This window comes from Mus pahari, chromosome 3, assembly GCF_900095145.1.
Source record: "Mus pahari chromosome 3, PAHARI_EIJ_v1.1, whole genome shotgun sequence".
NCBI classification, from domain to species: Eukaryota; Metazoa; Chordata; class Mammalia; order Rodentia; family Muridae; genus Mus; species Mus pahari.
The window spans coordinates 47,254,096-47,267,425 of NC_034592.1; the positions used below are offsets into that span (position 1 = coordinate 47,254,096).

At 42.8% G+C, this 13,330-nt stretch overlaps 1 protein-coding gene across 4 annotated transcripts in view; it reads right to left on the reverse strand.

Annotated features, from left to right (window-relative positions):
- Rbms1 (RNA binding motif single stranded interacting protein 1) overlaps positions 1 to 13,330 on the reverse strand; it is a 214,782-nt gene that overhangs the window by 42,103 nt on the left and 159,349 nt on the right. For all 4 annotated transcript variants that reach the window (XM_021192622.2, XM_021192623.2, XM_021192625.2 and 1 more), the window contains exon 3: positions 4,458 to 4,516. In XM_021192622.2, coding sequence (XP_021048281.1) covers positions 4,458 to 4,516 — 59 coding nt within the window. The remainder of the gene's footprint in view (positions 1 to 4,457; positions 4,517 to 13,330) is intronic.

Consider the following 13,330-nt stretch of genomic DNA (forward strand, 5'->3'; position numbering starts at 1 on the left):
CTTTAGTATATAGGTAAAAGTACTCATTTACCTAAAATAACAGTAGCTCCTTTCAAATTAAAGGAGATAATGAAAATACCGTAAGACCCAGAACAGTTATTCCACCCATCTCTGCATGGAGTCTAAAGACAGTATGCAGTGTGGTGGTGCACAGAACCACCTGAGACAGGTCACGCGACAGGGCTCATTGGCCTGTGATTTCACAAACACTGCTAATGAGTTTATTATCTCTGTTCCCAGGCCACAATAAATTAAAACAGGAAATTAGGAGGCAGAGGGCCGAGGTGGGCAGGACTGCAAAATATACACAAGTATGGCGCCTAGCAGTACAGACTGGCGAGAAGGACGGTCAGGGTAAGAAGCAAACAGCCGCAGACCTCGTAAGTGCATCAGAAGTCACCGCCTGGAACCAGACAATCTGTTTTCATTGCATGCAGTAACTCTTCGCACACGGAGGAACATGTAAGTATACTTAGCACGATGTGAAGGAGACTCACCCAAATATCAGCTTTTCTCTGAACGCAAGTCACTTACGACGTTTTATTTTTGTATAGGTACCTATCTCTGTTATACTTGCATGTACATGTGTATACATGTATGCCATGCACTTATTTACATTTTTGAAATTTTGTTTGCGGCAAGGTCTTGCTATACGTGGCCCCCCACATTGCTCCTCAGTCTCACGGGTACTCCACACTTGGCTCTAAAATTAATTTTAATAAGTTTAATTTGAAAAAGAATGGCACTGTTTAGAAGGCTGTGAAGAGGGGGAGCCGAGCTTAGCACTGATATTCAGAACTCGTGAAGGAGCAGTAGTTTTGAGAGGGTTTTCACCGGTATCAGAGGGACACGTGTACAGCAGTGGAGCCAAACAGAACACTCAGCAGCCACGCTGCTGCAGCACTGGCCTCGAGAGCCACTTCTTCACGAGGTAGGGCTGTAATGGAAGACTATCGACCGGCCACGGGAGTGGCTGTTTCAGGAGAGACAGATGCAGAAGCTGCACCAAGCAGCAGCTCTTTACGTTACTTAGAATTGGGTTGAGAGGAACTTCTGTACTGGATTTACCCAGGACAGAAACAGTCAGGTTGGGAAGGGAGAGGAGGCAGCTGATCCTAGTTACAGCGTAGAGTGGTCCCGCCAACTGCCAGGTTAGAAGGCAGGTTGAACACTCTGGGTAATCAGGCAAGTTCCGTATCTCTCTTTCTCATACAATACAGTATCTGGGGATCACACAGGGACACCTCACTATAGTGAAATGATGCAGCTCCTACTGATGGACACTTCAACCACCAACTCTGCCACTGCCAATACGCTACAAAAAGCGGAACATCTCTTCTGTGATGCTATTTATTGTACTTGGGGTTGCAGTCTGCTCATGTAATAAGAGAATGGTTATTCTTTGTACTGACTTAAATAAGAGAAACACATAACTGTTGCATTCAGTCATCACCAGTGTGTGTTTCTGGTCTTTGCTGAAGTTTACTCTGAGAATCCATAGCTGTTGAAGGTAAGCACAAGAGGGTAAGTAGGCAACTGTGTGCTTTCTGTTCATCTGTGCTACTTTCAAGTAAGCACCTATAAAGGTTTATACGGGGGCTGCAGGATTAATTAGGTTTCATTATATAAATAGGCACCGCTGTCTCTGATGGCGGGGCTTACTAAGTAATACGTAGATTTGCTCACTGATGCTTCCAGGAGGTAAATCATCAGGTCTTAAGATCACCGACTGTCATGGTTATCTCGCTTACTGAAGTCTGCCCCCATTGTGAGATGGCTGGGTAATGGCAGAGCCTGTGCTTTCTATTTCTGCCTTGGCTTCTTTCAGACACAGGCTTGTTGGTGATAAAATGAAGTCTCTATTCTCACTTTATCAGTTTAGTTGATCCTCATCCACTTTTCCTTTTGTGTTAATTAATGTATGTGTGAGCTCTCCTCTCATCTATACCCCAGTTTCCTGGTCAATCCTTTGTGAGTTTCTCTGTTGTGACCTGCCTACGCAGTAAGCACTTAAAACCCATATGTTTGCTAAATTCTGACCAAAATTGAAACATAATATATCAACTGAAACTTCAATAACTAACATACTTTAAGCAGACTTATTTTCTTTAGCTTAACTTTGTCCAAAATAAAAGCTCCCCCCACCCCAATAAGCTTGTAAAAAAGTTTCCTGACCTTCTAAGATGTCTTGGTGTCATATGTGAATTTCTTGAATGTATTTAATCTCTAAAAATTATATATAATATAGTATTTCTCACTTATAGTAATTTTCTATAATCTCTTATGTTCTAAGTTATCTATATTCACCACAACTATAGGTGAAAAAAAGTATACACACACACACACACACACACACACATATATATATATATACACACACATATACATACACATACACATACATATACATATACATACCATAGCAAGTTACTATGGGTAGCATGTTATCTGGCTCTATTACAAACCAAACTATTACTTCTCATTTGTCTCAACATTTCTCCCCCATCTCACAAACTCATCCTGACCTACATGACTTTATAAACCCAGTCTGGATCACTTTCTCCGCGTATCCACACTCCTACACAGCTGATGTACACTGCCCAGAGGCTAGGAGACTGAGAATCTTGAAAGGGATCATGCTTGACCCCACACAGGGCAGCATCCCCCAAGACCTGCTAACGTGGAAGGTGTCCAGGCCACTTGCCGGATTGAACGTCAGTTCTGAATCACCCTTACTTTTATTTAGAAGCCCCATTAATCTCTCTACTTCATCTATGGACACTTTCCAACCCGGCAGCTTTGCGTATGGTAGTGTGAGATTAGCTGTCATTTATTTTTACTCAGGCTCTTGCCTAGACCACACTGAGCATGGAGCAGAATTTTAGCTTCTAGGAAAACAGTAGCCATGGGTGAGGAGGACGGCAGTGCCCTTCAGTGTAGCATGTGCTGGGGAGTTTAACTGGGACAGGGGGGCTTCTTTGCTACTTCTAGAAGCAGCTCTGGCTTTTCAGCATCCTGAGCTGCTTCATCAGATCCCTTTGGGGTGAGGAAGAAAGGGAGAAAGGTATGGCGGGCTAAAACTATTTACCCACTGTTATTTCTCTCCCAGTCTGAGGTTGACTTTGAGATCAGTTTCCTGCTTTGGGCTTGGCAAGAGCCTATTTTTCTCCATAAAACCAAAGAACATTTGTTTGTTTGTTTGTTTGTATTTGTGTGTGTGTCTGATTGCCCAAAACATTTATTAATGTTAAGTAAGACTAATCTTGGCAGCTAAGTACATGCACTTCCGCACGCATTTGACTCTCTCTGGTTTAATTCATTTTAAATATTTATTGGGTACCGTTCTACATAAAGCACACTCTATTCACTGTCCTAAGGCAAAACTGCCTTAATATGCCATGTTGATTAAACATGGGCTTAGATATTTGCCACAATAGCTCCTTTAAATCCAGGCACTTTGAAGAGGAGAGAGTACAATGGACCACTTCAAGTCTAGATTAAAGGGAAGGACCGGCTTACAAGCGGAGGCCTCACCATAGGCTCCATTTATGTTCCCTGCCTTTTTCAATGCTAAGCCAGTGCCCCATCACTACTACTTGAAGAGCCAGGGTCTAATTAATGAGCAGATTTGCCTTCTCTGCCTATTTCTGTCAACCTTGCTTCAATTCCCAGGGTCAGTAGTTAGAGTCAAAGTCAGCTGACTCCATTCTTCCGTTTTCCTAGAAATCACAGGCCTATTGTGAAGATGCTGGATCATTAAAAGTCAGAGGCACAGCATCTGCGCTGCCCTGCTCCAGCCGCTCGCACTCCCAGCTCAAGAAGCCGGATGAGCTCATCCTAATTGCATGGAAAACTGAAGGTCAGTGCATCAAATTAATGCAGCAGCATATTTCAAAGGGGCACATGACCTCCTCTCCCCGGTACAATTTGGTCAGTGAAAATGGGTCTCTCCTCCCCGCTGCCAATATTGTCAACAGGCATTCAGCAGAGAACAATCGGGAGTATTGAAACATGTAATTAAGTACTGCTTAAAACTACTCTATTCTAATTAATAGAGCCAATTTACACAATATGTAATCTTTTCAGTTCTTTAATACAGTCCAATGGTCTTCAGTAAGCAGCTCTAATCTCCCCAGGCTCAGGAAAGAAAAGCTATTCTCCAGCTCTGCTCCCCCTTTTAAAGGCAGGGGCTGAAAGCCAACTCAGTAGTTTGCGTGTTAACTCTACTGGCGCCAAATCCAGAATTCTGGCAAACGGGGAGTTGTTGGGTTTCCAGCCAAAACTCAACCAGGGACAAAACAAACGTAAGCAATAGGCAGACGTTGTGCAAGAGAGAAACTGGGCGCCACATGAGATGTGCTTTTTCATACCATGAGGCTGGTTGTGAAACCTAAGGCCTTGGCGTCGTCTGTCTCCAGCCACGACTGAGCACACTCAGGCGGCCCGCAGGAACGTACCTTTGCACTTGTTGGTGGCCTTATCCAAAATGGCCTTCGTGGAGACGATCTTCCCATAGCTAAAACAAAGAGGAAAGGGGAGAAGTTACAAGGAGCTGTTACTCATGTCTAAGTCCAAAGAACACACAATTTTCTCTCAAACATCTGCAAACTTTAAAGTACAAAATGTTCTTTACTAGGGGAAACGCAAGGTGAATTCTGAACTTCAAACCAAAATAAATAAATAAATAAATAAATAAATAAAGGAATGGCCAGGCTTCCCCTTTGAAGCTCTGTATTAAGTTTGATGCTTGGCTTTGAAGAACAGGTACTTTCCTGACAATCTTCAGGGGAGAAAAAATGAACAAAACACTCTATAAAAAAAAAAATTTCCCCCTTCTGGTAACATTATGTCTGTGGCCAACTACAAAGCCAAACACAAGGCCACCAATCTATTAAAGTTCTATGACCCACACGGCTCTTTATGAAACAGACAGTGAGACAGCTGTTGCATTATTCTATTCATCCCAGCTCAGGGAAGCGAGCTGTGTGGTTGCAGGCTGAGTGGCAGGTGTATATGTATTCTGCTTACCAAATTTAATGGCAAAAGATAGGGGTTTTCTCCTTTTGCCAAAGGCTTCTATATTTATAAATATTACTAATATCACTTCTCGGCTGGAGAGATTTCTAAACACTCAGGGGATTCTGAAATATAGTATTTACAATTTTAAAATCAAGGTAAACTTTGGGGAAAGGTGCAGGAGATAATTCCTGAATCTGGGGCCTAAATTTCCACACGTATACATACAAAGTTCTACAATTCCACTTTCCTGGTGGTTAATTTACACGTTTTAAGACATGTTCTTTTATGCCTTTCCCATGATTGCCTTTTGAGGATTAAAAAAAGTGAGTCTTCTTGCTAGGGAGGTAGCTGGGTGACTGAGCACTTGTCTAGCGTGTCAGAAGTACACTGAGGTACTGAGGAGGAAGAGAAACTCAAGTGTCTTAAGCGTGTTAGGCAATCAAAGAGTTCTACATTACATTTTATGTCGCTCTGAATATTCTATACCTAATACTCGTAAGTGAAAGCAGCTGACATACATTTGTCTGAAAAAAAAGAAGTGGTGCGAGCCACCTCTCTTGTCCATTTAAGTCCCCTCCTTCCACTCTGTATAATCACGTAGTCAAGTGAGTTCTAACTAGGCATGAAAGTAAGGATAATGTAAGGTTCAAATGATAATTATAGCCAGGAGACATAATGCAGCGCAAACACCTTCAATTCCCCGACGAAACCCTGAGCACTCCTAACGACATCACTACGGATCGCTGGGTTTACAGAAATAGATGTAAAGAAGCACAAAAGCTAAAGACAAAGAAAGGCAGACATAACGATGGCCCTTCGGCAGTCGAGCCTTTTCCAAGGTCACGTGCTTCCCTATTCCCAGCATTCACTCTCATGGGCAGTCGTCAATGGAAGCGATTCTTAGATTCTGTCACACACTTCCAAAAGCAGGAAGAGCTGGTATGACCCCAGCTTTGAGTAAGGGCACAGTCACTAAAGTTATGATACTATGCCTGAGGTCTCTAAGAACCCACTGTTCTTTGTCAACCAGAGAATAGAACGTTCAGGAGGTCAGGGTTGGCACTGTGTCCTCCGCTGCTGCTCTGAACACTCTGCGATGGCAAAGGTATAGGGAAGTGAAGAGGTAACATGCTGGCCACACCACATCCCCGAGCTCTTCCTTCTCTGCCGCCCGTGACATTGAAGCTCACCCTCACACCTATGCTGTGTGCGTTTCTCCTCACTGTGGGAGATGGTACCCATCTCATTCCCATGGTCCGTTTGGGGGTCCCTGGTCCATTTTGCTTCTTTACTCCCTCCTTAAATTTAATATTTGACCCTTGACCATCTTTATTTGGATACTTATCCAGAGATGTGGCCGTAATTAATGCTATTTCTCTTTCCTATCTTTTGAGAATACACATCGAGGATATCAAGTATTGGTTAGAAATTGCCTCGTGCCCACCGCTGTCTAAAAAGTCTCAAAAGCATCCCAAACACATGTTCTAGCTCCTTCTTGTATCTTTATTCAACAGCACTTGACTCTGTTTCTGCCAAGCTCAGGTTACCAGGGACTGTGTCAAAGCAGGCATTCTGAATGCAGACAGTAACCCTGCTGAGTTTTGTCTCTGATGCCTCCAAAATTCCCTATACTGTCTAGACTTACATAAAAAGCACCAAAAAGTCCCCCAGCCTCCATGCTACTGGTCCTTCTAAGAGGACCCATCTGCTGTATCAATCTCCCTCACGCACCCTGTTAGACATGCCCTCGCCTCCTGACCATTACCTCAGCTTACCCACCTTGATCCCGGAGGACCTGTGCAAATCTTTTCTTCCCAGAAGCCAGCCCTAATTGTCTTACTGACTCACCGAAGAAATAATAAAGGGGATTATGGTGACCAAAGTCCCTACTTATGCTCTTAAAGCCATGCCACGAGAAACAATAAGGTTATGTGTGATGTATGTTATATGTTATATATGTTATGTGTCTTACTTAAGTTTCAAAATCGATTCCTACTCCCCTTTTTGTGAATGGTAAAAAACAAAAAGTCAAGAGCATGGTTTAAGCCTACGAGTTTGCCTAAATTTCCAAAGTTCAAAAAAGAAAAATGCAGTCTTTTAAGTTTTCACTGCAACCTGCCTATGAAGTGACTGCGAGAAGCAGTTTGTCCTCCATAAGCTTAGCTACGACAGGAGTTTGGAGGACCAAGGGCGAGCAGTGTTTACTGTTCGAATGAAACAAACACATTTTGCTTCCGACAGAGGAGGCATTTCTGAAATTTGCCAGCTTTACTTTCCATTGGTGGCTTCCATCAGCTCTCGAGCTAGGACCGAAGGACTGTGATTTCTCAGAAAGTTACGAGGGTTTTTCACTGTCTGTGGAGTTCCGGTCTGCTGGCTCCTGCACACGGTGAGGTGATTATCTGGAGCCACTGAAGGATGTTATAGGGTTTCGCTTTCAATAAACATCTCCATGTTGTCCACTCAGAAGCGGCGCTCTGAGCACAATGCCACATGCTCACCATTGCCCTGACAGCTTTCCTTGCAATAAGACTTAATAATGGGGGTGGTAAGGGTGGTGGGGGTTACAGGTAATTAGAACCTAATCTAAATCTACTGTCAATCACTAGAGCCCACAAGATTAACAGATGTTTGGGTACAAATTCATAAAGTAATAAAAACTTTAAGCTACCCTTGTTCCCATTTGCAATTAAAAAAAAATTATTAAGGAAGAGATGTACACGGAACTGGGTAGATGCTCACTCTGAGGAACACCAAGAGGGACACACCCAGGAATGTAAGGTGTAGGGCTGTGGCAAAGCCAGTGTGTCTATGTTGACTCTTCAGGTTTTTATCCAACTTCAAAGTAACCAGGCTCAGACCACAGCCCTCACTCCCCCTGATTATAATACCCTTGCTAAGAGGAGCTAATCCACTCCAGAGGAAGGCTGGCAGAAAAAGGATAAAGCGTAATTATGAGACGTGACTACAGAATAATTAGAATTTCAAAGGGAGAGGATAACAAGTCAGAATTCACATTCAGGCCTCCTTGCTCCTGTGGACATGGCTGAAGAACTGCTCAGAATGTGCTGAAGCTCCTCTGGTTTGTAATACATCTTTACTTCTCTCTCCCCCATTCCTGCTTATGAATAAAACCAAACACACTTTAGTTTTAATTAAAAAATTATCAGCTGTCCCCATAGCTTTCTCCTTTCAAAACTGTACCCCACCCCCTTCCTTTGGTTTTTGCTTAATCACAAAAGCTACATACTACTGGGATTAGAACACAGATTATTAGGCTGACAAAATTAAAATCACCTAAAGTCCCAGGTCTATGTGGGGGTGCACCTCCTTACAGGATGTGAGCGTTCTGTATGTGCAAAGGCGTGCATACTCTCGTCCCCTTCCCCACTACCCTTCCGCTCTTCCCAGTTACAGGAGCTTAGGAAATGGGAGTCTACACCAGCCACCACCAACAGATGGCGATCACGGTTGATGTTACCTTAACACTTGGCATTTCAAAGGTTTAAATACTGGCAGTGCTCATACTAGACTTGGAATACACTAGGACATTATTAAAGCACCACTTATTGCTTATTTATTATTATAAATAGGCAAAGGGAATATTAAAAACAATGTATTCATAATGTTAACAGAAAAAGATAGATTTGAAACAGCCAACTATTGCTCATGAATACAAGAGGATTGGCTTATGTTCAAACTTAGGAGTGCTCCTTAAGAACAAGATATAACTGGTTACAGACAGCAAGATGGACAGATAGCACGAAATGAGGATAAACTAAGGGAAAAAAACCATTAGAGGCTGATGACTTAGTGAGATCAAAGGCATACGTCATATTAATAAGCTCTTGTTTTTGTGCACAGACTGCTGAGTGATTGTCTCATAATTTAATCCTCACGGCAACCGTTGAATAGGTGGTTTTTGATTCTACTTTGCACACGTGAAACTCAGGAGCAGAGTGAGTCTACTCGGGGTTACACAGCTACCAAGCTGCAAACACCCAGGGCAGGAAGTTTGCTTTGGAGTTGAAAGGCCACGCATGTTGACAATTACAGAAACTTGGGTCACCGAGCACGGATAGGTTCAAAGCAATTCCACTTTGAGTTTGCATGCTTTAGATGGATGAAGGGCAGATTGCCGCTGCTCATGTCTCTGGGACGAGTGCTGATGACATTCAGAGAGAGGTCACATGGTCTACCTTGAGATCAGATGCCCGGTAATATATGTTGGTGAGAGGAAGTACAACTGGCCTTAAAAGTCTCAAAGGAATCATTCATGGATCTATTTCATGGGAACTAAAATACGGGGACTATCTGTCAGTCCCCGCCTGTTATTTTGGAATTGTGAGGGGAAAAATAGAAAAAGCTGTAATACAGAAACACAAATATATCTTCCTCCTGCATGTGTTATACGCTACATCTACAGCAATAAACTCACACCTCTACCCGCCCCCACACAACCATAACCTCACCCCTACCCCGACAGGCACACAGATGACTCTGAGGACGGGGTTTGCTAGCTACCATTCCCTTGCTTTATTTTGCCAAGGGCTCCTCAGGGAAAGGGATTTCCTAATATTTGCTTTAGCTCATTGAACTGTGTGGTTGGACAGAGGAAGGAAAGGAAAGCAGAAGTGGGATCCCATGTAACAGAAAGGTTTGTCAATGAACAAGGCCTTAAAAGTAACACAGGAGGAGGGATTTACCCATGCCCTTTCTGAACCCCACTACCATAAATAACTCAATTGGTAATATTTTCTCTACTTAATAAAAGAAAGAATAAGGATCCAAAAATGAGATACAAGATATGAAAAATTTAAACTAGGCAATCAAGTTCAAAGAGATTTCCTCGGACTTTGTTTCATGCTGACAATTTTCATGGTTTCCAGAAAACTGGTCTAGGACATGAAAATATTAAGCTCATATAAGGACATTCCAGTTTCCATTTCAGTTGTCTGAGTCAAGCTCAGATAACCGCCCCCCATCTACTTGTGCTGTTCGGCTGCAAGAAGTGGCACACACACACAGCGCAGAGCCGTACCCAGCTAGACAAGAAGCCAGAGTTTCTGGAAGGCAAGGAAACCAACTGTAGGACCTGAAGGTCAGATACAACTGAAGCCCTGGTGCTGAAGGCCAGCATCGAGATCACAGGAAAAGACAAGCGGAGCACGAAGGAAGAGATCAAATCAGGAACGCAACTCACCAATATTCATAGCATGCCCCCGTGTGACCTTCACCACACAAGACCTATGAAAAATGTATAAGATGCCAGATCTACTAAGAAGGGAGCAATCCTTTGAGGGATAGGAGGAATTTCCGTATAAACCCACCTTAGTACTAAATAAAAATCCTGCGTGCAGAATCCTGAACAAAGAAGGCATGAATACAGAGGGAGTGTCAAGTGGAACAAGGCAGCCTTTGGGGAGCACAGAAACGCAGGCAGGCTACGAAGAGCCCCGGCCAGCAGATGTTTCGTGCAAACCTATGTGAGAACAGACATCAACAGTGGGAATGGCCTGGAGTGGCCTGCCTTCCAGAGAGAAAGGGAACGAATCATGGCTGGCGATTTTGTCAAAACAACTGTAGAATGAATGAAACCTTGTCAAAAATCAAGATTTTTATTAGCAGGATTCATGAAAAAGTTGATGCCTAGGATTAGCAAGGAGAGCTATGCCTTTTAATTTAACTTTGCTGCCTGCTTAAAAATTAGTATGGATGACTGATGAGAGCCGGGCTTTCCAGAGGCCAGCAGAGATTTAAGACAAATGGCTTCTCTGAAGGAGCCTTAAATGCTCAATTAAACTTCTGAGAAAAGCAGCCCCGGCTGCTGTCTGCTATGGAGAGCCAGCAGCTTGCTCGGGAATTCAGAAGACAGGGAGAGGAGACCCTCAAGTTCACGGTTCTGAACGAGGGAGGTCAATGACTTTAGCCGAGTCTGCAGGCTGGGATATGTAGCAGAACCCAGCTCCTTGTCACGTGTTTTCTCTCGGGGCAGCTAGCCCAGCTGTCTTGCGGCAGGTGAGCTGATGGGACAATATCTCGGAGGGCTCTGGTACAAAGCGCCATGCCCTGCTTCTTTTTCAAAAGGTTAACCCACCCTTCAAATTCAAATGAAATTGGTAATTCCCTTCCAGATTTTAGAACTGATAAACCTTCTCGCTAACTTCAAGACCATCCTCATCAACTTTCCTGTATGAACCCAGTACTGTTCCTATGATACATAATGAGCTAGAAATAAAAAGTACACAGAAAATGAACATTAAACTATCTCGCTAAAAATAGCAAAGATGCCCACTGGGTGGGTGGGGCATATGGTCTGTGAAAAATGTATAGCGTCTCTTCTAAACAAAAGCACTACAGAGACTGACTAATTGCATGGATTTATGATTATAGTTTAGAACCAATTCTATCCAAACTGGCAAACAAGCTGACGTAGCATCTCAAGAGTACACAACACACCAGTGTTCATGCACATCCTAACACCACTTCACAAACAACTGTCCTGCAGCTCTTCGGGGTATTGTCACAGATGCGTGGGAGCCAAATCACTCTTGCCCAATACTACTATGTTAGAGGGAAATAATGTATGCTGGAATCAGAACCAGGAGTGTTTTAAAGTGTATGTCACTGAACCGATCTCAAAGTCTCATTCACTGAGTAATATGTTAAGTCTTAGAGCAAAGACAACTTGACTTAGAATGTAGTTGGGATTTGGTTTGGTTTGGTTTTTCTCTGTGAGTAGTCTTGTCTGTCCTGGAACTTGCTCTGTAGACCAGGCTGGCCTTGAGTTTAGAGATCCACCTGTTGATGCCTCCTGAGTGCCGGGATTAAAGGCGTGTGCCACCACTGCTCGGCTAGAAAGTAGCCTTCATCTCTGGATTGATGAAACCATCATGATTATCTTTTAATCTGTTTTCCTCTCACTACAATAGATAATGTATTTCTTTTGCTGCCTTGATAATCTCACCTTTTGTAGTGATTTACCATAAGGAAAACTTGGTTATAAGACAGAAGGCAGAGAGTTACAACTATGGAGATGTGGCCTCAAGTTCTAGTATAGTCAATGAGCAGTTCTGTGACATTCTTGGTATCCTCAGCTATACAACTGACCAAAGTTCCTACATCACAGAAGACAATACAGATTGGACCAACATGGCTTGTCCTCTGCCCCTACTCCAATTATGGATACCAATGATAGCAATCTGGACTTCTTTTTTAAATCAAAATATTCATGTGGTGTGGTCCTATATTGCAAAACACTGAGGAAGAACAGACCCACTTCTTTTGTTACTTTTTTTTTTCTTTTTTTTAGACAGGGTTTCTCTGTGTAACCCTGGCTGTCCTGGAACTCACTCTGTTGACCAGGCTGGCCTTGAACTCAGAAATCAGCCTGCCTCTGCCTCCCAAGTGCTGGGATTAAAGGCATGTGACACCACTGCCCGGCTTTTTTTTGTTTGTTTGTTTGTTTTGTTTTGTTACTTTTTAGCACAGTTTTCTTTGCATATCACATATAAATATTTATGTATATTGGTTGAGTACATAAAACATAAACAGGTAATAATTTTCCCTTAATGGAAGAGTTTGGTGAAAGGAAAAAAAGGGGGAAGGTATTGGCAGAAATAGAAAAGAAATATTACATACTGTCTTGGAAAACACGTATGGGTAGATAATTGTAACCTATAAAGAAACACAGGAAGGAAAGCAATTTAGAAGTTCAACGTGAAATAGAAGATTGGTAACAAAAAGAAAATTACATAGTTGTGGCATGGGAGAAGCCCAGGTGATTATTTTTCAAACAGCTATACATATGTTGAACTTAAAATAAAGTAAACCAGAAAATCTTAAGACACACAGATACAAAGACACACAGACACACGTGCCCCAGCGACATTAGACACTGAATGTGTACAAGTTCAGCACTGAAAGCCATATGTAACTACTTCATTTAAAGCAGGACAGAATGACCGAGGGCTAAAGCAAATGTGTTTTCCACAACAGTTGAAACAAAATGCAAAATTACCTCAACCTTTCTCTGGACTAAGTCACAAGCTAAAGTATAGGCGTCAAACTGGACATTTTTGGACTTACACTAAAGTCGGCGGTGATACAAACTATGGCATCAGTATACTGACTATCAAACACTCTCCATCCTTTTGTAGGACAGCAATTCTCCACTGCCCCACAATCCCAGGAAGTCAGGCAGAGAAGAAACTGGTGAGAGAAAGAGTATCTATCTATCTATCTATCTATCTATCTATCTATCTATCTATCTATCCATCCATCCATCCATCCACCCACCCACCCACCCACC